Raw genomic sequence first — 25,429 nt, 5'->3', positions numbered from 1 at the left:
AATCAGTAAAAAAAATCATGCAGTTATATAAGGTTGTCTTAAACACAGAAAATTATAAGGTATTAAAATAAGCTGCAACGCTTATTATTTTAATCCAATTTTGCTTATTTTAATACCAAAATGGATTAAAATAAGCAAAATTGGATTAAAATAATAAGCTTATTTTAATGCCTTTTAATTTTCTATGTAGTTTTTTATATCTATTGGTGTTTCAAAAGACAGTATTGTTTGTTAAAAATCCAGAAACTATACACACTGAATTTAAGAAAAAGTTTTTTTTAAAATTAAGACTCAAGAGTCTAAAATTCATGCACTTCTTAAATTCAAATCTGCTGACATCTTACTTTCATAAAAGCTTAACATTAAATTAAGATCAAGTTTAGTTTTAAAATTATAATTATTAAGTTCAAATTATCTTAAAATAAGATTATTTTTGATGCATAAAATATATATTTATTTAATAATAGTGAAGTAACTGCACTGAAAAAATTTATTGATTCAAATATTCATTTAACTATTATCAAATAAATATTTATTTATATCAAATAATTACTAAGTAAATTAAATTGTATTTATTTCAAATAGAGAAATTATTGCTTCAAATATAGTTTATTTAATTCAATTATTTGGTTTAAAAAAATTATTTGGTTCAAGTAAATATTTATTTGAGTCAAGTAACTGATTATTTGAATCAAATATAATTTTATTTTCAATGTGTATTTTATTATTAATAATAATTTTATTACAAATATTATATATATTTTTTGTGGTTTATTTAAAACAACTTTTTTTATTAAATTATTTATGATTAATTTTAAAGATTTATGATAATATAGATTTATTTTTTTTCTATATTTTAATGTGCTTGTATATATATATATATATATTGCAAAGAAATGAAATTGATATTTGGGTTCGTAACACGTTCCTTCAGCGTGAGATACTTGCCTGTGATCCTCGAAGCTTCACGGTGTAGAAACTGGGAAGAAATTGCGTATGTACACGTCACGTGCTGATAACACTCTTGTCCACACAACTCGAATATGTATATAGTAATATAAACTCTATACAGCTACAGACATACAATTCTCAGTCATACCAGGAACCCAGTATATCAGACATCCAGAATATACAAGCTGCAGAATAAACCTAAAAATAATATATATAATAAAAATAATTAAAAACAAAATAAATAAATAAACAAAATAAATAAAAAACACAGCGAATTATTCATAATTCTAATTAATAAATTATAAATAATTTTTCGAAAAAAAGAAAATAAGGTGTTAAAAAATTATTATATGTTTCATTGTTAATTAAACAATTAATCAAATTTAATAAACTATTTTTGTCTGAGACATTTTTTAATTGTTGAATTTTTATTTTTCAAATTTAATTTTTCATTATACAATTATTTATATGTTAGGTATTCTATTTTAATAATTTTATTTTTTACTTGAAATAATTAACTAATTATATACAATAATGAGTTAATAATTAATTAATATAAACAAATAATTAATTAATTATAAGAAGACAGTATAATTAATTAATTATATAGGTATATATAATAAAATGATTACGGTATTTTTTAGTTCTGACCATAAATATTATAGTAAAACAATTATACTAATAACAATGAATATATATATAATAGTAAAATATAACTTCTGAAGATATAGAAATGATTTTCGAAGTGAAAAATTCCATCGATATTCTATTTTCCAAGGAGAATTTTTCTCGTTGCTCCAAAACTTTGACCAGATTGATTGGCTCCTTTATTTGAGCCAGCTTGCAAGCCAATAACACCTTCTCCAGCTCTCAATTGATCCTCAGTAAAGTGTCGTTTGTGTTCCTCGGATGGCTTCGGTCCCAGCCATGGACCACGCCATTCTGGATGTCTGTATGTCTATATAAAATTCGTGACAATTTATTTTATAAATTACAATAAATAATATAAAAAAAAAAAATAAAAAATGAAGAAAATAAACAATGCCTTTTCTAAAAGTTGATAATTTAATTAGAAAACTTACAGTGCGACCAATAGCAAAGATTGTATTCGTCACTTGGGAGATATTTTTACGTTCCATTAGATCAACAGCTTGGAACAAATCAACGTCAGGTACTCCATATTTAACACAAGCCTTCTGGAATCTAAAAAATAATTCTAATTAGAAAACTTATATTTTAACTAAATTTTATATATCTAATTTTTTCCTGTTTCATATTTTCAATAATACAATTTTTGTTAATTTGTTTACAATTCTCAATAATAAAAAATAAATAGTAAAAATTGCAAATATTTTTCAAATGTTCCGCTCTTTTTTTTGGGACCTTTATTATATATTTTCTTTAATTATTAAACATTTTCGTCTATTTATTATAAGACAAAAGATTTCAATTTTATATTATAATAATCAAGTCTGCTAGAAATGGAAATGTTGTCATATGCGGCTGACGCGCTGTGCATCAGGATTTTATGTGATAACAAGAGGAAGCAACACATTCCTGAACGAAGAACCGCTTTTGCAGTATATACAATATATTGTATAACAAGGACAATCCTGCAATTCTGTTCATTGTAGACACGTAGTTCTTGACGCTATGTATACGGTCAAGCTTATCAGTGACTAATTAATAGCCTCAACTAATTAACGTCCAGACAAGCGCGTCACTGACTTATAATAATTGCTAGGCAAACAGCCGCATAAAGGAGCGATTCTCTTTTCTTTTTTTCTTTCTCTCTTCTTCTCTCTTATTTTCTCAAGCTATTTCTCTCTTCACAATCTTTTTAATACATCTTCTTTTTTTTCTTCTATTATAGCCATATTTAATATATTTTTCTTCTCATTAACATATTGAACTTTGATAATATACAATTAAAAATTATATATAATATTCTTATTTTGAATAGAAAATTGAAAAATTAAAAAAAAAAATTGACAAAAAAAAGGGATTTAAAAATTATAAAATTTTAAGTATTTTAACTAATTTGAAAAAATAAAAATATTGTTATTTGAATTCAAATTTTTTTTCAATACCCGAACTTAACTTTATTAAAAAAGAAAAGGAAGAGAAATGAATTTAATTAGGTAATGCAATAAATTTGGAAAATAGTTTCTAAATGTTTTTTGTTTTTTTTTTTTGTATGACTCAAGTTTCTTTGTTAACGATTTATTTCGACTTCTTCATCATTTATAGTGCTCTTATAAAAAGGGAGAAATGCGGAGTGGCCGCGCTGCGCATCATTCGCCCCTCTACTTTGAATTCAGCGCTCTCTTAACATTTAAAACACGCCAAATATTAAAGAAAAATCTGTCATGCGCAACGAAAGGAATAAGTTGCGCGCGCGATTCTGATGGTTGATCTGCGATTCACAAAAATATGTCAAAAGAATACAGAGAACGCATATAAGAAAAGAAAAAAAAAAAAAAAAAACGAGAAATTACGTGAAAATTTTTAATTTCAATTATTATTTATTTATTCAATAAATAATTAATTAATTTTACTATTAGCAATTATTTTCATGACAAATGGAAAAAAATCACAACAAAAAAGAGAAAACTAAATTCTTTGAAATGTATATAAATATCAGAGAATTAATAATGCTCCTCATATGCAAATATCTCATCAGGAATGTAGCAAAGTGCTAGCAAATCTTTTTTTTTTGTACTTTTTGTTATACTCTCCTTTTACTCAACTAAATTTTCTTCAATTCATCGCTCGTCAAGGTGACTTAATACTATTTACTGTATAATTGAGTTTGATGTTTTATGAACAATTTATAGACACTTTACTATATATCGTCCTTAAATTAGTATACATATCTTTTTTTTTTTAATTTCCTAATAGTATTACTATATATTTAGTCGGACAACTCCAATAATATGTTAATATCTCTCTCTTGAATGAATAAGTTCTCTCAGACACTTTACTGGTGCTTATTTAACAGGAAAACATATTGAGGAGTATACGAATATATTGTGAGTCTATACATGTATTCTATCGAGAGGTGTTGGTATATATATACATATATATACTTAATTAAAGTCGATATTAGGCAGACGATATTTGATAATCGCGTGTAGTAGCCAACACAATCTTCTCGACCCTGTAAGTCGCTTTTGTCGATATTACGCATTCGAGATACGATTGCGTAAAGTCGAATGTTAATCAGGAAATCAGAAATATACTGGAGGTAAATTCTTTGTCCGTTTGGAGACATTAGGTATTAATTTTTATATATTAAAAATACAATTAAAATATATTTAAATAAATAAATAAATATTTATAATCATAAATGATTACAATTATAAAAAAAACCTAATGTCTGACTAAAACCTACTTTTTCTACTAGTATACTAATATTATCAAAAATCGGAATCAAATTTCAAGTTACAATTATAAAAATCGTCAGTGTCTAAAAAAAATTTTAATTTCTAAAAATGTATATAGCAATTTTTTTATTTGAATTAAACGAATTCAAAGTAAATTCGATTTTTTTAATTCAACTAAAATTTACAATTTTTTAGAAACTGCAATTTTTATTTAAATAGTAATTTTCTAATTTCTATTATAAATAACTTACTGATTAAGATTGTCCATCATTTTGTAATCTCCACCAGAAGTATTGATTTTTGTAATAATTCCTGGTTGAAGTTTATTCATTAATCTACAGAAAATTACACCGTCTCTCAAAATATCTTCATACGGTACACCTAAAATTAGAAATTAAAAATATATATACATTATACCATTTATATATATAATAATTTATTATAATATTAATTTATAATTCATTTTTTATGAAATAATTAATAATTCATATTCAAAATTTCGAGAGTATTTTAAAAAAAATTTTTGTAAAATTGTGATTTTCTTTTGATATATACATATATATTAAAATATACAAAAATTTATAAAACACTGCGTGTCTGACCACAATTTTCTTTTACTACTTAAAACTAAATTTTTAAGAATTTCAAAACTAAAATTTTATTATACTGTACTTATATAATTCAAGAATTTAATACTGTCTGACTAAAATTTTCCATTACTACTTATATACAAACATTTTTAGTATATTAAACATTTTGTCTGACTAAAACTATATATGTTATCTTTACTACTGATAACTTAAATATTCAGAATTTTAAGCGTTTTTTCTCTGTAAAAAATATAGATCATGAATCTAGATCACTAATCCAATAATAATTATAAAATAATAATAATAATAATAATAATAATAATAATAATAATAATAATAAAAGTCTAATATTTAAAAAAGTAAATTAATAATAAAAATATTAACAATAAATAATAATAAATAAAATAATAAAAATTAATCTAATAATAATCTACACTGGAAGAAAATAGTATATTGTATCAAGAAAACCCATTTATATACTTGCGTCCATTTAATATTTTCTTGATCTAAGAAAAATTTACTAGTTTAAAGTAAATTTTCTTGATTTAAAAAAAGTAGCCGATGAAATACCGACAAATAAATTATTTTCTTTAATCAATGATACTTTGTTCAGTGTAAATCAATTATTATCTAATTCATGATCTATACATAATAAAATGAAGTATACACGGAAAAAAATATTTATCTGGAATAGCGATATACGTTTCTCTAGAATAAAGAAAACTTTCGCTGTTTTAGTGAAATATTTCCTTGTTCCAGTGAAACTTATTATTGCTGTTCCAAGTGAAATTTTTTTTGCATGTATATAAAATAATAATTATATTACAAATTTAATTATAAATTAATTAAAACTATAAATTACGTTTCAAATGATTTTTCAGAAACAAAAACAGATTCAGTATATAGAAAAATTATACCCTTTTTTTTGTTAATTTTCAGATTTTTATAATGCCGCTACTTTAAAAATGCTACATATTCCCGCTAAATGTTTATAATCTACATATATTCTATACAGTAAAATTTAGGGACGCATGATTATGTTCTAAAAATCATTAGTCATAATTTACATTTTATCGAATTTTATTTGTTCTAATTAGTTTTGAGCCGAATTTTTATTTGTTCGAAATAGCATTTTGCATATAATTTACATCAAAGCGATTTTCTATATTACAGAATTTTTATATAACCGAAAATTCACTTCACAGAATTTTTATTTCTTCGAATTTTTATTTGTCAGAATTTTTATTTGCTTGAATTTTCATTTAACATAATTGATAGAATTTTCATTATTTGTCCGAATTTTCAAATGGCCGTACAAACAAATCGACAGAAAGATTTCGGCGCGATTTTTAAAATCAACCAATCAAAAATTATTCATAAAATTGTGATTGGTTGATTTTAAAAAACGCGCTGAAATCTTTCTGTCGATTGTTTGTTCGGCCATTTGAAAATTCGGACAAATGGAAATTCTATCAATTAGAAATTCTATTAAATGATTTTTCGGTTAAGTAAAAATTCTGTATTAGTATGAAAAGTCGATTATATGGAAATTATATCAAATAATAATTCGAACACGGAAAAAAAGAAAAAGTAATTTTTACTACTTTCATAGTAAAATTGGACCTGTCCAAAGTTTCTGCGCATCTCTGGCAACTTTTACTCAAAAAATAGTAAAATTTACTATTTTTGTAATAATTTTTACTATTTCTGGAGTAAATTTTACTATTTCTGGAGCAAATTTTACTATTTTTGGAGTAAAAGTTGCCATAGATGCGCAGAAACTTCGGACAGATCCCATTTTACTATGAAAGTAATAAAAATTACTTTTTCTTTTTTTCCGTGAACAAATGAAAATTCATCTAAATGAAAATTCTATATTCAATGAAATTCTACCCAATAAAAATTCTTTAAAATGCCTATTATGTTAAATGAAAATTCGAGTAAATAAAAATTCTGACAAATAAAAATTCGAAGAAATAAAAATTCTGTGAAGTGAATTTTCGGTTATATAAAAATTCTGTAATATAGAAAATCGCTTTGATGTAAATTATATGCAAAATGCTATTTCGAACAAATAAAAATTCAGCTCAAAACTAATTAGGACAAATAAAATTCGATAAAATGTAAATTATGACTAATGATTTTTAGAACATAATCATGCGTCCTAAAATTTATTTGAAAAAAAGATTTTCTTTGACTGTAAAAATTTTTTCTTTTGTATATATATATATATATATTTATGAAATAGAGCGCAGTATGCAATTATTATACGTTATCGTATTTCTCTATCAATATATAATTCAAAAACATTATTCCAAATAGAGTAGCAGTATTTCAATTGAATCTTTTAATATTTCCTATATGTTTTATCGAAAGAATGCTTCAACCACGCACGCATCAGGACTACAGAAATAGCCTCGAAAAATCTCTCATTTTTCCGTGATGCTTCTCCCGCGAGAATCTTTTCGCGCAGTCGCGCGCATCTTCATATGGACCGCATATATACATAGATGGTGGGATGCTGTATATATTGAATCCATAAAATGTGTGCATTGCTTGTGCGCATAGGTATTAGTGACACATATCGAGTTTATATATAATATACACTCGCAACCATCAGACAGATACGCGCCTACGCCATTATTATACCCGTCGCTGTCAGAGGCGACATTTTTTTTTTTTTCGTATCGCACTCTTTTTTTTTCTTCTTTTTTTTTTAATCTCTCTAACGAACACGCGGAATAATAACCAACAGGTGCACCACCAGCGCGCGTTTATGGCGCCCCATTATGCCAAGAGGCGTGCCAAGGGGGCATGGCATTTTTTACAGGTCAGCAAAAGGACAGAGAAACGTGTCTCGGTCTTCTCTTCCCTATATATTGACGACGTTTAGCAATGCCTCTTCGTGGTCAGCTGTCTTGGCATTTTCCTGAATTTTTTTTACCATTCGACGCCATTCGGAAGATAGAGCGCATCTCGAAATGCCAGGAGTACATACTGATATAGGAGTCACCAACTTCTCGTATCAATGCATTCGATGCGCAGCTAATCGAAATATTGGACTATATTTCAGTTGAACTAGGCTTTTATGTGGCGAACACATATATGATCAATAAATAACGTGTATATATGTTATCACAATTTTTCTTTCGCGACTAATTGTTCTTCTCTTCTACACACACATGCGATGCAAGAATTGCAATTTTCTCTTTTTGTAGAAAAAAAATTTAATTTTCTTATACCCTCATCTATTATTTCTTTAATATTCGAAACAATTTCTTTTTCATTAATTTTTATAAATAATAATTTTATCAAAAAATTGAATTATAAATAAATTATCAATTATTTTTGCATTTGAAACAAATACAAATTAATTCACCCAAACAATAATTATTTGATACAAATTAAATATTTATTTGACAATGATAAAATTATCAATATTTAAATCAAATTTCTTTTCAGTGATAGAGAAAATTTTAATTCAATCCCCAAATTATTTGAATCAATTAAAAATATATTTATGCCATATATAGAACTAAAACGACTATTATTATTTGTATCAAATAAAACTTTTTTAAACTCAAATAAATTTTTCATTTTTATCAAATAAAATTTATTTCCAACAAATAATTTATTTATTTAACTCTGAGCGACAAATACAATATTTTTTCTCTATACAAAACAGCTGAATATTTTTTTACTTACACTGAAAAAAGGGTTTGGTATTGACAACCAAACGTTTGGTTGGTATTTAAGCAACCAAAATTTTTTTTGTTGAATCAACAAAATTTTGGTTGATCCAATTAAACTTTAGTTAGGACAACAAAAATCGTTTTTTAATTTTGGTTGTGTCAAACAAATTTTGGTTGAGACAATTAAAATTTTGTTGATTCAACAAAAAATTTTTGGTTGCTTAAATACCGCAACTAAACGTTTGGTTATCAATACCAAACCCTTTTTTCAGTGTATTCTTGTATTATATATTTTTCAATAAATAAATATTATTTAATTAAAATTTTTTAAAAATTGTTTCAAGGATACATTATAATAATTTTTAAAATAATTAAATAAATTATTAATTGTAAAAATCAATTCAAATTATTACAGCTTATTAAAAAAAAAGGGCAGAGAATAGTAATTAAAAAATATATATAAATATAGATAACAGCAAGTTTTTGGCAATAATACGAGTGCCAGCTGTTCAAACAACTGCGAACCTGATCCTGCAAGGACGTCGCGTCACGTGGTTCTAGTTAGAGTAGAATATTTGCCCATTAAAAGACTAACCCCTAAATCTGTTTTCCTGATAAAAACCTGGTCGTTCGCCTGGATTCTCGATTTTTGACGAGCTATCGACAGTCAATTCTATCTTAATATTCAAGGATACAGAACACTTTCATCTATATAATCAAATTACTATATAACTTTTATTTCAATATTTATATCCAACATAAATGTAACCAACAAAAAACGCCAAATTCTAAAATTATATTCCATTCAAATTAATACAATTATTATTATAAATACAATTGTTTATCCCGCTCACTAATTTATAATTTATTTCTGTACTTGCCAATAAAAAAAAAAAAAAAAAACATACTCTATTAAATATTTTAACATAGAAAAATATAAACAAAATTCCCACCAAAAGAAAAATTTAAACAAATACTTTAACTCAATTTTTAAACAAATCTTAGTGTATCACAGAATATTCTCTAAAATACCAGCTTTCAAATCTGTTTCCCTGTTAAAAAACTGGTCGGACGCCTGGATTCTCGATTGACGAACCTTCGACAATCGATTTGACTTCAATTCAATAACAATTTCCAATCACCCTCAATTTTCTCATTAAATAAGTATATTCTTATTAAAATAAAATTCTTTTCAATAATCTTAATTCTTTTCCGTATAAATATTAATCATATTTCAATATATATATATATATTTATACGAAAAATTAAAAAAAACGTAAATTTTAACATATGTATAAAGTGTATTAATATTTTTTTTTAGAACAGGTAGATTTAGTAAATTTGAGAATAGCTGATTATGCAAAGACCAATATTGTGAGTCGAAAGATTTTCTCTCTAATTCAAGGTACTTCGGAAGAATCAGGAAATCATGTTGACAATAGTGGTAAACTTTTACTTCAATATTCCTGAATGCAATGTTGATCCACAATGAACCAAACTTATCCCTAGGGACTCCCCCAGTCTCCTCCAATATCAGGAGGTCATACAAACCCCGTAAGCTTTTATATTATAGAAGATCAAAGGTTAGCCTAAAAAAAAAAAGAATCTAATTTACGCCTTTCAAAAATTTTCATCTGGTTTACATTTCAAAAATGTTATTTATTTTAATCTAATAAAATTTTTAAAAAATTGTTTCAAATCATCAAAGTGATTCTTTTTTGTTAAAATAAAAAGCGAAAAATATTATCAAAAATTTCAAAAACTATTTAACTATTTTCCTTCATCAATGAAAAATTGCATTGTAAGAAAAAAGTCGAAACGAAATTTTCTTTTTAAACAGAGGCTTATAGTAAAAAAAAAACAAATGAAACATAAAATAAAGCTAAAATAGATCCGAGAAAAGCAATAAAACTGCCGTTTTTTTTATAGATACCCCTATATTATATTTGAAATTCTGTCGCGTCTGGTCACATGAAATCCTGATAGTGCCAAAATGCTGTGAGGAGTCGTAAACATGAAGAAGTGACAGGTAATCGATTTGTCCGCTTGATTTCTGGACCAGAACTTTCTCAGTTTTCCATCTCCAATAGATACTAGCCTGATATTTTTAAGCAATATGAAGGCAATAAAATTGACCAGTGACCCAGAAATCAAAATTATATTTTGATTACAAAAAAAAAAAAAAAGAAACAGAAGGCAAACAATTTTTGAATAATAATAAATTTAAAAAATAAATAACAAAAATAATTAAGATTTAATACAAAAATAAATAACATTTTTATAACATACTAGAATGTTTATAAAAATTAAATTTTTAATAATTTTATAGTCTCTATAAATAACAATAAAATGGAAATTTTTTTACTCATTTTGATTGCATATCGAATACTATATAATTGAAACTAAAAATTTCCCTTTCTCAACTCGTTCACTAAAAAAAAATTTATTTGATTCCAATAATCCGTTACTTTATTATCAAATAAATATTTATTTAATTATTATTCACGGAAATTTTTTTTTTTTCTGGAACAACGATGTATGTATTTCTCTCTAGAAATATAGGGAAAACTTTCTCTGCTTTGAAACATATTTCTGTTCTATAATGAAACTTATCGCTGTTTCAGGTAAAGACTTTTTTCCTTGTTTGAGTCAATTAAATCACAGAAAATTAAAAGTCATTAAAATAAGCTGCAACGCTTATTATTTTAATCCAATTTTGCTTATTTTAATTCATTTTGGTATTAAAATAAGCAAAATTGGATTAAAATACAGCTTATTTTAATGCCTTTTAATTTTCTATAATGATTTTCAAATACAGAAATTGTTAGTTCAAATACAGTTTATTTAATTCAAATAAAAATTATCTCTTCCAAATAAATATTTATTTGATAGTCAAGTAGTCACTGGAAAAATATATTCATTATAGAACAGTATATATGTAATAAAAAAAATCACTTTTAACGTTACAGAATAAATACAAATTTGATATCAACAAAATCTATATAGAAAATCTGCAATAAAAAAAAAAATTTCACAGATACAGAAGAGATGCGATTTATATAAACTAAAAACAGTTTATCCCTCCTTTCTTCTCATTTCTCATATATAATTTTCTCTAATTTGTATATATCACTAATTTATTTAAACATAAATTGGAAATAAACTGAATTATATTTTTTGAGTATGCGTGCAAATAACGATAAAAGCGTTCATTTTTCAATTCTCTCTCTACTTATGAGGTTTTTTTTTTTTTTTATTTAAAAATTGGTTCTACCGGAGATGTGCCACGCTTGCGTGACAAGAGTATTGATTAAATGTCAACCTCACGTCATAAAGACGTCAAAGGCAAGGTTTGAACCAGGGCAACATCCTGCATCCGAATTTACGATCTTTCCTAGAAGCAACAAGTACCAAGATTATTACGCAGACTCCTTTCTTCCATCCGGATACCTATATGTATCACCACCAATTCAATGGAAATTTTCCCCTTTACTTTCAAAAAGAGTACTTTTTTTTTAATTTCTTAAAAATAAATACATATATAAGTTAAATCAATTATTCTTCTATATCGTGAATTTGCGTTTGACAAACAAAATAATTCCTGTACACATTTTCTGAATAAATTTGTATAACAAAGTATATCTCGACCAAGAAACATATATTTTCTACAGAATATCACTATCATAAATTTATGAAATTTATGACAAAACTTGTCATATGATTTTGGAATTTGTATATAACAGATGTATATAATTATTAAATCATGTCGCAAATTTGTTTTCTGAAATTCCTGAAATTTGTGAGGATATTTTTAACAGAGGTGCATTAGAAATATTTTTAAATAAAGACAACACAGAAAATTAAAAGCCATTAAAATAAGCTGCAATGCTTATTATTTTAATCCAATTTTGCTTATTTTAATCCATTTTGGTATTAAAATAAGCAAAATTGGATTAAAATAATAAGAGTTGCAGCTTATTTTAATACCTTATAATTTTCTGTGAACAAATAATTCGTACACTGAATGAAAATTAATTTTTTTATTAGATATAGATTTTATTGATATATGAAACATAGTTGTAATTTACTATAATTTCAATAACATTTCAATACTCAAATTCAGTTATATTTTTCACTGAAAATCAGTACACTGAAAAAAATGTTTAGTCAGAGCAACCAAAATTTGGTTGAGCCAACAAAAAAATTTTGTTGGTATTTAAGCAACCAAACTGTTTGTTTGAGTCAACCAAAAAATTTGGTTGAGTGTTTTTTGTTGGCATAACAAAAATGTTTGGTTAGCTCAATCAAATTTTTTTGTTAGGTCAAAAAAAATGTTTGGTTGATCAAACAGTTTTTTTTTTAAATTAAAAATTTTATTCTACCTTATATTTCTTTTCTTTTTATCTTTTTTATTTATTTCATTATTTATTTATTATCAATTTAACATTGAATTTATATTTATCCAATTGAAATATTTGTGAACTATAACTATAAGCTGAGAGCGAATCAAATTTTTTGGTTAGGACAACAAACGATCATTTGGTTTTTTAGACCAAACTATTTTGTTGTGTTAACCAAATTATTTTGTTGTCGTAACCAAATTTTAGTTGGAATTTAAAAATGTTCAACCAAATAATTTTGTTGGCCTAACCAAATGTTTGGTTGAGATAACTCTACGACTTTGTTTCAGCCAACCAAAATTTGGTTACAAGAACCAAAATTGTCTAACCAAACAATTTTGTTGCAAACACTAAATTTTTTTTCTCAGTGTAGAATTATTATACACGCGCCTTTTAATTCTTAACTATAGGGTAAGGGGTACAGTGACCGACACCCTGGGCATACTTTCAACTTTAAATGACATTTTATCGTAATTTATTAAAGATTTAGTTATAAAATAAATTTTAAATAAAAGATTTGGGTCAAAATTTATAGTACACAAGTTTAAAATTAAAAAACACCTTGATAAGAGTTTATAATATTAATTTAAAAATGTATGGTATGAAAACAGTGAACGACACCCTTTAATAAAATAAAAAATATTTAAACTTCTATTTAAGTAACATGATATTTATTAGTATTATCATAAATTTTATTATTCAGACTTAATGTACAAAAAAAGTTGCTTTTAAAATATAATTATTTAACAATTTTTTCATATTTATAAAATTTGTAATCAATAAAGCAAATTTTTTGAGGTTAGTTTTCTAGAAAGTATTAAATATTGAGGAAAATATAAACATATAAAATTTTGTATAAACTGTATAAGTTTTTAAATATTGTATATTAATTAATTTACTAATGATATTTAATTAAATATTATTATTTTTATAGTTATTATCGTTTTTAATAGCAGGTGTCGTTCACTGTCTGGGTGTCGGTCACTGTCCCTTTTACCCTATACTATAACAATTACATCTGTTTCATTAGCAATCGGTAAAACAGATTCGATCTATATGAAAATCAATAACAATAATTCTACTAGTTTTCAGTGAAATATAGGACTGAATTTTAGTATTTGAAACAAATACCATTTAATTGACTCAAATAAAAATTATTTGATTCAAGTAAATATTTATTATTAATCAAGTATAACCGATTATTTGAATCAAATATTTTTTTTTTTGTTATATAAAACGTTTCCTATGCATAAAAACTTTTAATTTTAATTTAAATGCAATTTCTAATTGTTAATAATATTTTAAACAAACTTACTTAAATTTTGCTATCAAATTAGTTATTTTCAAACTAATTTAAATTTAGAGAATAAACAAAATTTCCTAAACATCAATGAACATATAATATTCTCCTTTATTTATATATATATATACTAGACAAAGACTGCGCGCGCAAAGCGCGCGCCTTTTTCGTTGTTGTTTAGTACTTAGTCAAAAAGAAAGCGAGTTATTAAATTTTTCTAAAAATATATAAAGTTGTTGCATAATTAATTTAAATTTTTGTTAATATCAGCAAAATACTTTGTAACTGCACTTTTATTACACTAAGTACACATAATTGTCAGTCTAACCATTTCTTGACAATCATAGAAAATTTAAAAAAGAGCCCGTGGAGAAGTTTCCCTAAGTTTCCTTATCGAAAACTAAAATTTGGTAAGTTTCTGATATGGAAAAATGCAGAATTCTGGTAAGGTCCTGATGTTTTTGGTGACGCTTGTTTTTCTCAAAAATTAGTTTTAATGGTTAATAGTGAGAAGAATAACAAGAACCCTACGATTGCCCTTTGAGAACTTTCAATTTAACTTTTATTTAACTTTCAATTTTTGATTAATTATAATTTCAGGTTATATTACTATATTATTCTTTATAAAAAATATAATTAAACTGTAAAAAGAAAATTTGTAGTTTATATAATTCATTAGAAAATATAATGAATTTAAATTATTAAGAATGTGAAAATAATTGTAAATATGAGGCAAAATTCCTGAAATGTCCAAACAAAAAATTAAAAGTTCTCGAATTTAATCCATACTTTTCTAAAATATTATTGAATTTAATAAAATATTTTTTGAATTACAACGTTTTTAACGTTTGACTTTTGAAAAAAAAAATTTTTTCAATGTACAATATTTATAAGTAGAATGCATAAAAGTTAACATATATATAATGATTTTTAAAGCTTTTTTGACGGGCTACACGCTGTTAATAAAAATTTTTTTTTTTAAATAACATTTGACCTTGAAATTCAAGGTCAAAATGTTAATTTACGTTTATCTCAAAATCCGATTTTTTAAAATTATTTTTAACTATCTCAATGGAAAGCTTGACTAATTTCCTACAAAACATGTAATTTTCTGAGTGGGATCTTTTAAAGTTTTTGAGATATTAATTAATTAATTAATTAATGTTTATAACAAATGAAATATTTTACAAACGAATACAGTTACCGTAATTCTGAAGTTAGAAATTGAAACTTAACGTAATTCCGCATCCAACGAGCCCTGTATGAAGTATTTTGGATAAGTAGATTGTTAATAAACAATTAGTTAACATTGCAATTGTTTATTACCAGTCTACTTATCCAAAATACTTCATATAGGGCTCGTTGGATGCGGAATTACGTTAAGTTTCAATTGGTTAATTTAGATTTACGATAACTTTATTTGTTTGTAAGATATTTCATTTTTTATTGTTATTTAACTAAAATTGAACAAAAATACTTCATATGGGGCTTTTGGATGCTTGTTGTTAGTAAAAAATAAAATATTTTACAAACAAATAAAGTTATGGTAATTCTGAACTTACCAATTGAAAGTTAAGGTAATTCCGCATCCAACGAGCCCTATATGAAGTATTTTGGATAAGTAGATTGTTAATAAACAATTGCAATGTTAACTAATTGTTTATTAACAATCTACTTATCCAAAATACTTCATACAGGGCTCGTTGGATGCGGAGTTACGTTAAGTTTTAATTGCTAACTTCAGAATTACGGTAACTTTATTCGTTTGTAAAATATTTTATTTGTTATAAACATTAATTAATTAATTAATTAATATCTCAAAAACTTTAAAAGATCCCACTCTGAAAATTACATGTTTTGTAGGAAATTAGTCAAGCTTTCCATTGAGATAGTTAAAAAAAATTTTTAAAAATCCGATTTTGAGATAAACGTACATTAACATTTTGACCTTGAATTTAAAGGTCAAATGTTATTTAAAACAAAAAATTTTATTAACAGCGTGTAGCCCGTCAAAAAAGCTTTAAAAATCATTATATATATGTTAACTTTTATGCATTCTACTTATAAATATTGTACATTGAAAAAAAAAATTTTTTTTTCAAAAGTCAAAAATTAAAAACGTTGTAATTCAAAAACTATTTTATTAAATTCAATAATAATTGATTTTTAGACTTTCACCAACAATAAAAACATTTAAGAAAAGTATGGATTAAATTCGAGAACTTTTAATTTTTTGTTTGGACATTTCAGGAATTTTGCCTCATATGTAGCAATCAATTCGAAGATATTAAAAAATAAAAATGTCTTATTTAATGGTAAAATCTCCTTGAACTTTGAGAAATTATTTTGTATGATGTTTTTGTAATACAAAAATTATTTTATTAAACCTTAATATATTACCATATATTAACTATTTAAAATATTTTAATCCCAAAAATACAATTTTTTTAAAAAATTATTAATATACTCTGGCACATTATAACAAAACCTTTTACTATTTTTGAGTTGTCAAAATCTGCGCAGAATATATTTATATGTGAAATCACAAAAAAAACAGAAGATGCTTTCGCGACAAAAATTGATTTTAATTAATCATATTATTCTATTTGCTGCTTTTTTTTAAGGCCTACCCTTATAATGTTATTCTTGTTCCTTAATAAATATATATGACAGTCATAATTTTATAAATAAAAAAGAGTATATATCAAAAAAACATTGAGGTGAGATTTTAAATATTTTCTTGACAAAAACAATAAAATATTTTGTTTATAATTTTCTCTTTTACAAATTATTGATCGAAAAATTAAGTAAAATAGTTTTTATGCAAGAATATGTAAACATTTAAATAGAAAAATATTTGTTCTTCTAAATCGTTGATTAGAAATCGTTGTGAACCTCACTAAAGTAATTTATTAATTATTAGACTAACTATTTGATTTCAGCACATGCACAAAATAACAATATTCCTGGTAGCACAATATAAAAATCTTAATTGTAAGTTTCGTGTTAAAATGATACTGGTCCAAATTTTCTACTATTTATAATAAATAATATAACCTTAAATTATCATTCAATAAAAATGATAGTAAGTTGAAAGTAATCGAAAGACGGTCGTAGGGTTCTTACTATTGGGTACTATGAATCATTTTTATAACGTTTATTTTACTTGTAAGTATATAATTAAAACTTGAAATAATTGAAAAAATACATTTTCATTATTAATAAAAATTAATTAATCATTATTCTTAGTAGAACTTATTTAAAAACAATTATAAGATTATGATGCTGTACAAATTTTCTAATATATTTGTGCATCAGTAGAACCTTATTCGGACTGAATGTATTATATATACATAACATGCTTGCATGAAGAAAGAAACTAACGCATACAATGCTTTTATTCATATGTGAGTGTATATTCGTATATACGGGCTAAACGTGTCTGATAATCGTGCTTGTAAGACGGAGAAAGACGAAGATGACGAATAACACTTCGACCAATGGGATACAGGTTACTGTGACAAAACTTCGAGAGTTTATCGATTAGAGATTTATTATATAGGATATATATATATATATATATTGAGATATATAGGTAATATATTGAGGAAAGAGCGCATTTTTTCCTGATATTCAGAACTAGCACATAAAATGCGCACGTGGCATTTCACCTGTTGCATCTAGTCGTAAATCTGCCCGGGGCTGTAATCCTGATATACTTGTCTCAAAGTGACGTCATTGACGAACTTTTGACGTGTGGTTGACACCTGAAAGTTTGTCTTTCTATCGTTCATTTCATCATTGACATGTATAAAGTGAATGGCTTTCATTTCTTCTCTCGTTTTCTTATCAGAAATTTAAGAAATGATTCGAAGAATTCAGAAGGAATAGTAACAGGAAGTTCTCTCTACGTTGAAGTGTATATGTGCCCATAAATCTATCTACTCTACGCGTCGTTGTTATCCTAATACGAATGAGTTTTCGTGACATCGCGTGACGAGCTGTCTGTCTTCAATGAATGACGTTTCAGAAAATGGACGCGCAACCATATCGTAAATTTCTTTTTACAATTTTTTTTTTTTTTTCAAATTTCATCCACTAATTTTATATCTCCCATTCTTTATATTGTGTATTATAATTATTCAATTAAAATCCCAATTTATTATATATAAAGAAAGCATAATTATATTATTTGATATATGCGATTATCGATTAAAAAATTATGAGATTAAATAGAATAATAGAGAAGGAAATAAAAAAAAAAATTAAATGAAGAATAAAATAACTTCAGTAAAACAAGTTTCAATTATCCCTGATCATTGGCCGCACTTTAATTAATTAAAAAAATTCAAATAAATTACACAACCCTTAAGGAATTATCAAATAATTCTTTAATATAATTATTTTCAGATTACAAATTAAATTAAAATTCGACTTTTCTTAAATATCTCAATTAACAGAACTTTGTTAAGGTGCAATTTTTACCAGAATTTCATCAACTTTCAGAAAATAAGAGATACAAAAAGTTTCCTTTTTCTGTCATAAAAAAAAGGTTTCCTCTTATAAGTCCCTACGATATTGAAAAAGTACTAAATTATTCAATTTCAAAAAAAAAAAAATAATTCTCTTTACAAAAAAAAAGAATTCTATATATATATACTAATATCAATGAAATGAAGGGAATCTTTCAGTGAAGAGACATAGCAAATAGGAATTCAAGATTTCGGACAATGGTTATATATATATAAAAAAAAAGGCGCGAACTATTCATTGATCCAATGAGAATATACGTCATGCTTGATGCTAGCGGAACACCCTATAAATCCCTCAAACGTCTGCTGATGCCCTGGTGCTTCGGGGCGCCTTGCGCCGTCGTGACGGACAGATGTCAGACAAGGAATAAATGCCACTCATAGCTCACGACTAATTTTCAGAATAATTGGTCAGATATTATTGCTAAACACAAAATTATTAGGGTTCTTACTCTGCGGCCCTGATCCATTCTAGTCTTTACGACGTACAATGATGAACGAGTGACGGCAAATCGATATACACACGCGAGAGTGAGAGACCGAGAGAGAGAGAGAGAGAGAACTTTGACCATGAAATGGTAATGATTCAAAATTTCAACCCTTTTTTTCTATTTGAATTTAATATTCAAAATATTCTTAAATATCAAATTTTAAAGAAGAAAACATAAATTATAATAAAAATTACATAATAAATTTTAAAAAATTTTAATTTTTCCACGACCGATAAAGTAGAATTCTACGTTGAATTTTGGATTTTTAAATCTCACGGGTAAAAATATTGATTTTTTTTTCTACTTGAGAGAAAACATCTTTTTATTTATATGCAAAATATTTTAAGAAAAGTTTTAAAAAAAAGGATTAATTTGTTTTTTAATGAAAACAATTTAATTATTCCTTTTTTTATATAATTATATATCCACATTATATTTATTCGATAAAAAAAATTTTCCATTATTTTATATATTTTAACTATATAAATATTTTTAGAGCATAAGTAAAATATATAAACGTTGATATTTATAATTTATCGCTATATTAACTATTTTTCAATGAAACAAAATATAAATTATTAAAATAAAAAAAGAAAATAAAATATAATTGAAAAATGAGTAAAAATTTGTATTTGAATGGAATTAAAAATCTATTTAAAATGCTGTTTGTGAATCCCCTTTTACAGTATATATAGATGAAGTTACACTACGTCACTGAAAATTCACAAAGATTAAACAACATCAAAGGAGGCACTTAAACCGGGCAGAAACATCAAAAAGCTACAACTATCCGGGAAGCATACTAGAAAGGAGATATGTCTATTGGAGCTTTTGGCAGGGGTGGAAGCTTAATTTATTTTATATTCAACAATAGATACAATATATTCGTCTATTTTAATTAAAATTTTAAAAATAAATCAAATCTGTTTTTATATATATACGTTGAAATGTAGACTTCCAACTAGTTTCAAGACGGGAACTGTTTACATTAGTTCAAAAAAATTTTTATTTAAAATAATAAAAATAATTCTCTTATAAAATTATTAAGTTACAAGGGAATAATTTAAAAAATTAAAATTTTTTGCATATATAGTTATAGAGGAAAAAAAACGTATTATTTAAAGTAGTTAATACAATAATTTATTTTATATTTCCTATAGAATCAAATACAAAACAAAAAGGCTAAGAGAATTTAATTTAAAAAAAGTACAAAAAAATACACGATGCCAGTTTAGTGCACTGAAAAAAAATTTATTTGATTCTAGATCCGTTACTGTTATCAGATAAATATTTATACTTGAATCAAATAATTTTTATTTAAACTAATAATTTTTATATTTAAAACAAATACCATTTAATTGACTCAAATAATAATTATTTGATACAAATAAATATATTTAGTCAAATAACAGATTATTTGAATCAAATAATTTTTTTTTCAATGTGGAAAATAAAAATTCCCTTAACCGAACGCGTTTTAAGCATATATTAGAAGAATCGATTATTTACAAAAATGAAGATAAGAAATTTATTATATCTCAAAATGTACATTCACAAAAAAAAATTGTGAATAAATGTATAATCAATCTACATTAAAACTGTAATTAATTTTAATAAAAAAAGAAAGAAAATTTTTATTTATTAACTTTTTGTTTATCAAAAACTGTGGCCTTTTATATTTAATAGACAAGAAATGAGAAAATTTGTTTTGTAAAACAAAAAATAAATTTCTTTATATCTGAATATGTATATGTATAAGATGAAATATGATGGCTTTCATTTTGTGATAACATTTCGATTACGACAACGTCGATTGCGTCGACGCTCGGCATGTTTACAACATCAGGATTCTATGTTCACAGTAGGGGTTAAATGTGTCCTACGAATTTCACGTACGATTTTACGAGGGTGACGTAACGAAGCGCGCGTTCTTTCAGGAAAGCATAATATAAAAGAGGAAAATCATCCCCTCTAGAATATTATTCAGGGGTGGAACATTCATTCATCCCTTTCAACCACCATTTATATATCCTTCATCGTGCCATTTATTCAAAGTGTTTAAAACGTATTTAAAATTCATGTTCCTTTTTCATGAATCTATTATCACGCGGGATCACACTCAGAGAAATGGTATATTTGTCTCCGAGCCTACTAACTCATTTATTTGTTGCAAATATATTTTATTTCATTGAAATAAAAAATTTATTTGAGCCAAAAAAAAATTTATTTCTGACAAATAAAATTTTTATTTACGCCTAATAAATAAGTTAGTAGGCTCTGAGACAAATATACGTTTATTTAATTCAAATATATTTTATTTGGTTCAAATAAATCATTTCTCTGGGTGCAGAAGTAGAAAAATTTAAGTTTTGCAATTTAAACACATTTTCAATTTTTAATTAGTTTCTTTTTTTTCTTTTTTGCTAAACGAAAGAACATATTTTTCTTAACTCAAAAAACATTAGAAGTTGTTTTAATTAAAATTTTTCCATTCATCAATATCAATTCATTCAATTTTTTTCTCATATAGTTATAATCAGGGAAATTTTTTTTATTCGAATCAAAAATAATCTATATATTTGAATTAAATAAGAATATATTTGTCTCAAAATAACTATTTATTTGTTTCAAATAAAATTTATTTCAAACAAATATATATTTATTTAGTTCTGAGATAAATTAATATTTTTTCTTTAAATGTATATATATATAAATTTTATATTCAAATGGACCAAAATTTTTTAATAATATATATATTTGTTAGAAAAATAAATAAATATTAATAAACTAATCAATAAAAAGAATAGAAAATAAATATAATAATGAAACTTATATGCTCTAAGTTAAAGACATTTAACCTTTCCGACGTCACACTTCTTGAGTCTCTATTGGGATTTTATGCCATAGAAGAGTAAATATCTGGTCGACTATTGAAAATTCTTGAGGGTTGATAATAACCCAGTATATTTTCCACTTCTTTATGATCAGGAATTTATACATTTATGTAAATGCACTTCAACATTAAAAACTTTAAATAATATATTTCCTCCAATGAAAGAAAATATTTTATATTTAAAAAAAAAAACACTATGGAACGATAATATTATTTATATATATAAACGAGAATTATGTAAATAAAGTTTTTATAAATAAAAAAAAATATTAAATATAAATAAATATACAAATTTTCTCATCTTCTTTTTCCTCGCTTTTTTCTTTCTCTCTATTTTCAAATTAAACTATATTGTATATAGACCTAAGAAAAATCAATCGGTTATATGTTAATTGAAGGACTGACTAGAACTTCTAATAATCAAAGGGCTTGCAGTACTATTCTGCCTCCGATGAACAGGATTCCATACGATAGTAAAGTTATCTAACAGCGGGGGTGTAATATCAATATAACTATATAGGCGAGCTTTCAGAGGGTGCGAAAATCAATATTACACCTCGTCCAATGGCGTATAAGAAAATTATAACATTTTAAGAATTTCATTATTCTTCTTATTTCTTTCGAAACGCGCAGTTTTGTTTTTGAAAAAAATATTAAAACCCTCATTTTGGATTTATATAAAAATCATTTAATATAATAAATTAAAATAATCCCATAAACTATGAATAAAAAATTGCACGTTCATTCTATATACTGAATCTGTAAATATTTCATTTATCTAAAATTATAAAAAATTAAAAACTAATATTTTATTTTTTAAAGTAAAAAACTCAAAACTCACCAGGAGGGAATCGTTCTCCAATCACTCTTTCTATCCATTGTTGAGCTTCTGCTTCCTGTTCAGGTTCACGTTTACCTGCAACCTAAAAATATTTTCAAAAATTAAAATTTTTAAATATATATTTTACTATTTAATTGTCTATAATAACATTATAAATTATAACTTATTTAAATTTTTACTAATTTTAACCCATTTGGAATTTTTTTTAAATTACATTAATTTTTAACATAATAAAGTTTAATAAATTAAAATTTCACTTATAATTTTAATAGAATTATTGCGAATGAAAAATATAAAATTTTTGTAGGTATTTAATATTCGTATATATAATAATATATATTTAATTAGAGTCTAACTATATTTTTATTTTAAATAATAATTTAAAAAAAATATTTTACTTATTGCAAAAAAATTAATTATTAATAGTAAAATTTTTAAATGTTCTTCAATATTTTTTAATTATTATTTTTTTTGAGGAAATTCAAAAAACATATATACTTTATCAAGGTCTCATGAAATATTATTTCCTATGACGTTATAAAAAAAAGTTGTGTGTTGCGTAAATAAAAAAAAACTTTCTGCTAAAATAACCTAAGAGCGTCATCAAAATTAATTTAATTTTGACGTTTGTCCAACTGATAAATAAAATTCGCTCATCTTTCGAAAAAAAAAATTAAAAACCAAAATTAAATTAATTTTGACGTTTGTCGCTTATTCCACATTTATTAAATATCTAACATATCAATATTTAATTTATTAAATAAAATAAAATAATACGCAACAATTTTTTTTTAATTGTCTGACGACAAAATAACAAATAAAATCTCAAAGATGACCTATTTTAAAAGTTACATTAACAGTTAGAAAATTTTTTTTTACAACAAACATTATTTTGTTGATACCAAATAAAAATGATTTGATTCAAGTAAATATTTATCTGGCTAAAGTAAAAATTTATTTGATAATAGTCAAATAAACGATTATTTGAATCAAATAAATTTTCTTTTCAGTGTAAAAGCTGAAAGATTTTAATTTTTGAATAAATTACCAGTTTCCGTAGAAACTTTCAAAAATTGCCGTAGCCGATGATATTTCACATCGTCTTGGCGGGGTATTGGTAAAAGTTTTCAACTAGCAATAATCGCACCTCGGTAGAACCTCATTGGTTACGATATCGCCACTGCGCAAAGCTGATGAGATCTTCGTTCAGACCTCTATTTATACTCAACTCAAGCCAACTCGCATACGAGAAAGACAAACAAGATAGACATCTAGCGGGAAACTTCAGAACTTTTCCCCCATCTCATTAATGAACATCTGCCGCCAAACAGGACTTCATTCAAATATATATATATACTTTTAACTCAAAGAGACATTTACGCGCACTTAATATTTGTAAGATAAAACTTTCCTTTCGGTCATATTCGATAAATGAGGTATTAGGAAATCATGAACGACAAGTTAAAAACACATTCCGTCATCTGTTTTATCATTTATTAAATCCGATAACTATTTCTGAACGAAAATATAAAATTTTTAATGATTACCTTAATTATTTTTAAATAATTATTATAAATAATATATAATAAAATATAGAAATTCAATATTAATTAAATATTATATTGAATATTTAATATAAAAAAATTAGATAAAAATTATAAAATCTAAATTAATATTTGGTTCTTTTAATTATTTTGCAATTAATATTGACAATGTAAATTAATATAAATTTGTATAGAAAAAATGGAAAGTATTTTATGAACAAGGAAAAAAAATTTGTTGTTGAATACTAACAAATTTACTGTTTGCACGATTAAGCTGGAAATAGTATATCAGGAAAGAAGAAATCTAAACTCAGCGATGTTCTCACAATATAAAATGGCCTGAATCCAGGAATTACAACGTTCGCTTATCGACCTCTTCATTTGGCATTTATCCAGCAAAATTTAGAAATTTTCTTAACTCTTTATTTCTTGCAAAATACATCAACTTGTTTGTTCTTGAATTTCTCCAGGGTTAAATGACAATTTTACAAAACTACTATTCATTCAACGAATCCTTGGGAAAAAATACTATTTTAACTTTTTTTGACCTCATAGCAAGATATTAAAATTATTATTATAAAAAATAATAATAAAAATATGATTAAAAAAAATATTTCTTATTATATTATCAAAAAAAAAATAAAATTATTATGAATAAATAACTCCCTTTTACAAGATTATTTATAAATTATAATTCAAATTCTATTAAATTATTATAATTAACAATATTTGCATAATTGCTATAATGAGAGTAAATAAATAACTATTAATGTATGATGAGAAATATCGCACAGTATATGATTTAAAAT

The 25,429-nt window shown here is 24.5% G+C and overlaps 1 protein-coding gene and 1 non-coding gene across 2 annotated transcripts in view; both read right to left on the bottom strand.

The window, feature by feature from the left end:
* Nucleotides 1-1,555: 1,555 nt before the first annotated feature.
* The window catches only part of LOC127288174 (muscle-specific protein 20-like), a 32,472-nt gene continuing 8,598 nt past the window's right edge, over nt 1,556-25,429 (bottom strand). Inside the window, exons 2-5 of the mRNA XM_051315480.1 lie at nt 23,077-23,158; nt 4,589-4,718; nt 2,034-2,154; nt 1,556-1,909 (exon numbers count right to left, since the gene is read on the bottom strand). Of these exons, the coding sequence (XP_051171437.1) occupies nt 1,718-1,909; nt 2,034-2,154; nt 4,589-4,718; nt 23,077-23,158 (525 nt within the window). The 3' untranslated portion in view covers nt 1,556-1,717. The remainder of the gene's footprint in view (nt 1,910-2,033; nt 2,155-4,588; nt 4,719-23,076; nt 23,159-25,429) is intronic.
* On the bottom strand, nt 24,128-24,268 carry LOC127288252 (U4 spliceosomal RNA). Its single transcript, XR_007844008.1, has one exon. It is a non-coding gene; the product is annotated as a U4 spliceosomal RNA (small nuclear RNA).

The sequence above is a fragment of the Leptopilina boulardi genome, unplaced genomic scaffold (genome assembly GCF_019393585.1).
Source record: "Leptopilina boulardi isolate dan_hultmark-lab unplaced genomic scaffold, ZJU_Lbou_2.1 LbouV2_38, whole genome shotgun sequence".
NCBI lineage: Eukaryota > Metazoa > Arthropoda > Insecta > Hymenoptera > Figitidae > Leptopilina > Leptopilina boulardi.
This window is presented reverse-complemented; position numbering and strand designations above follow the sequence as displayed.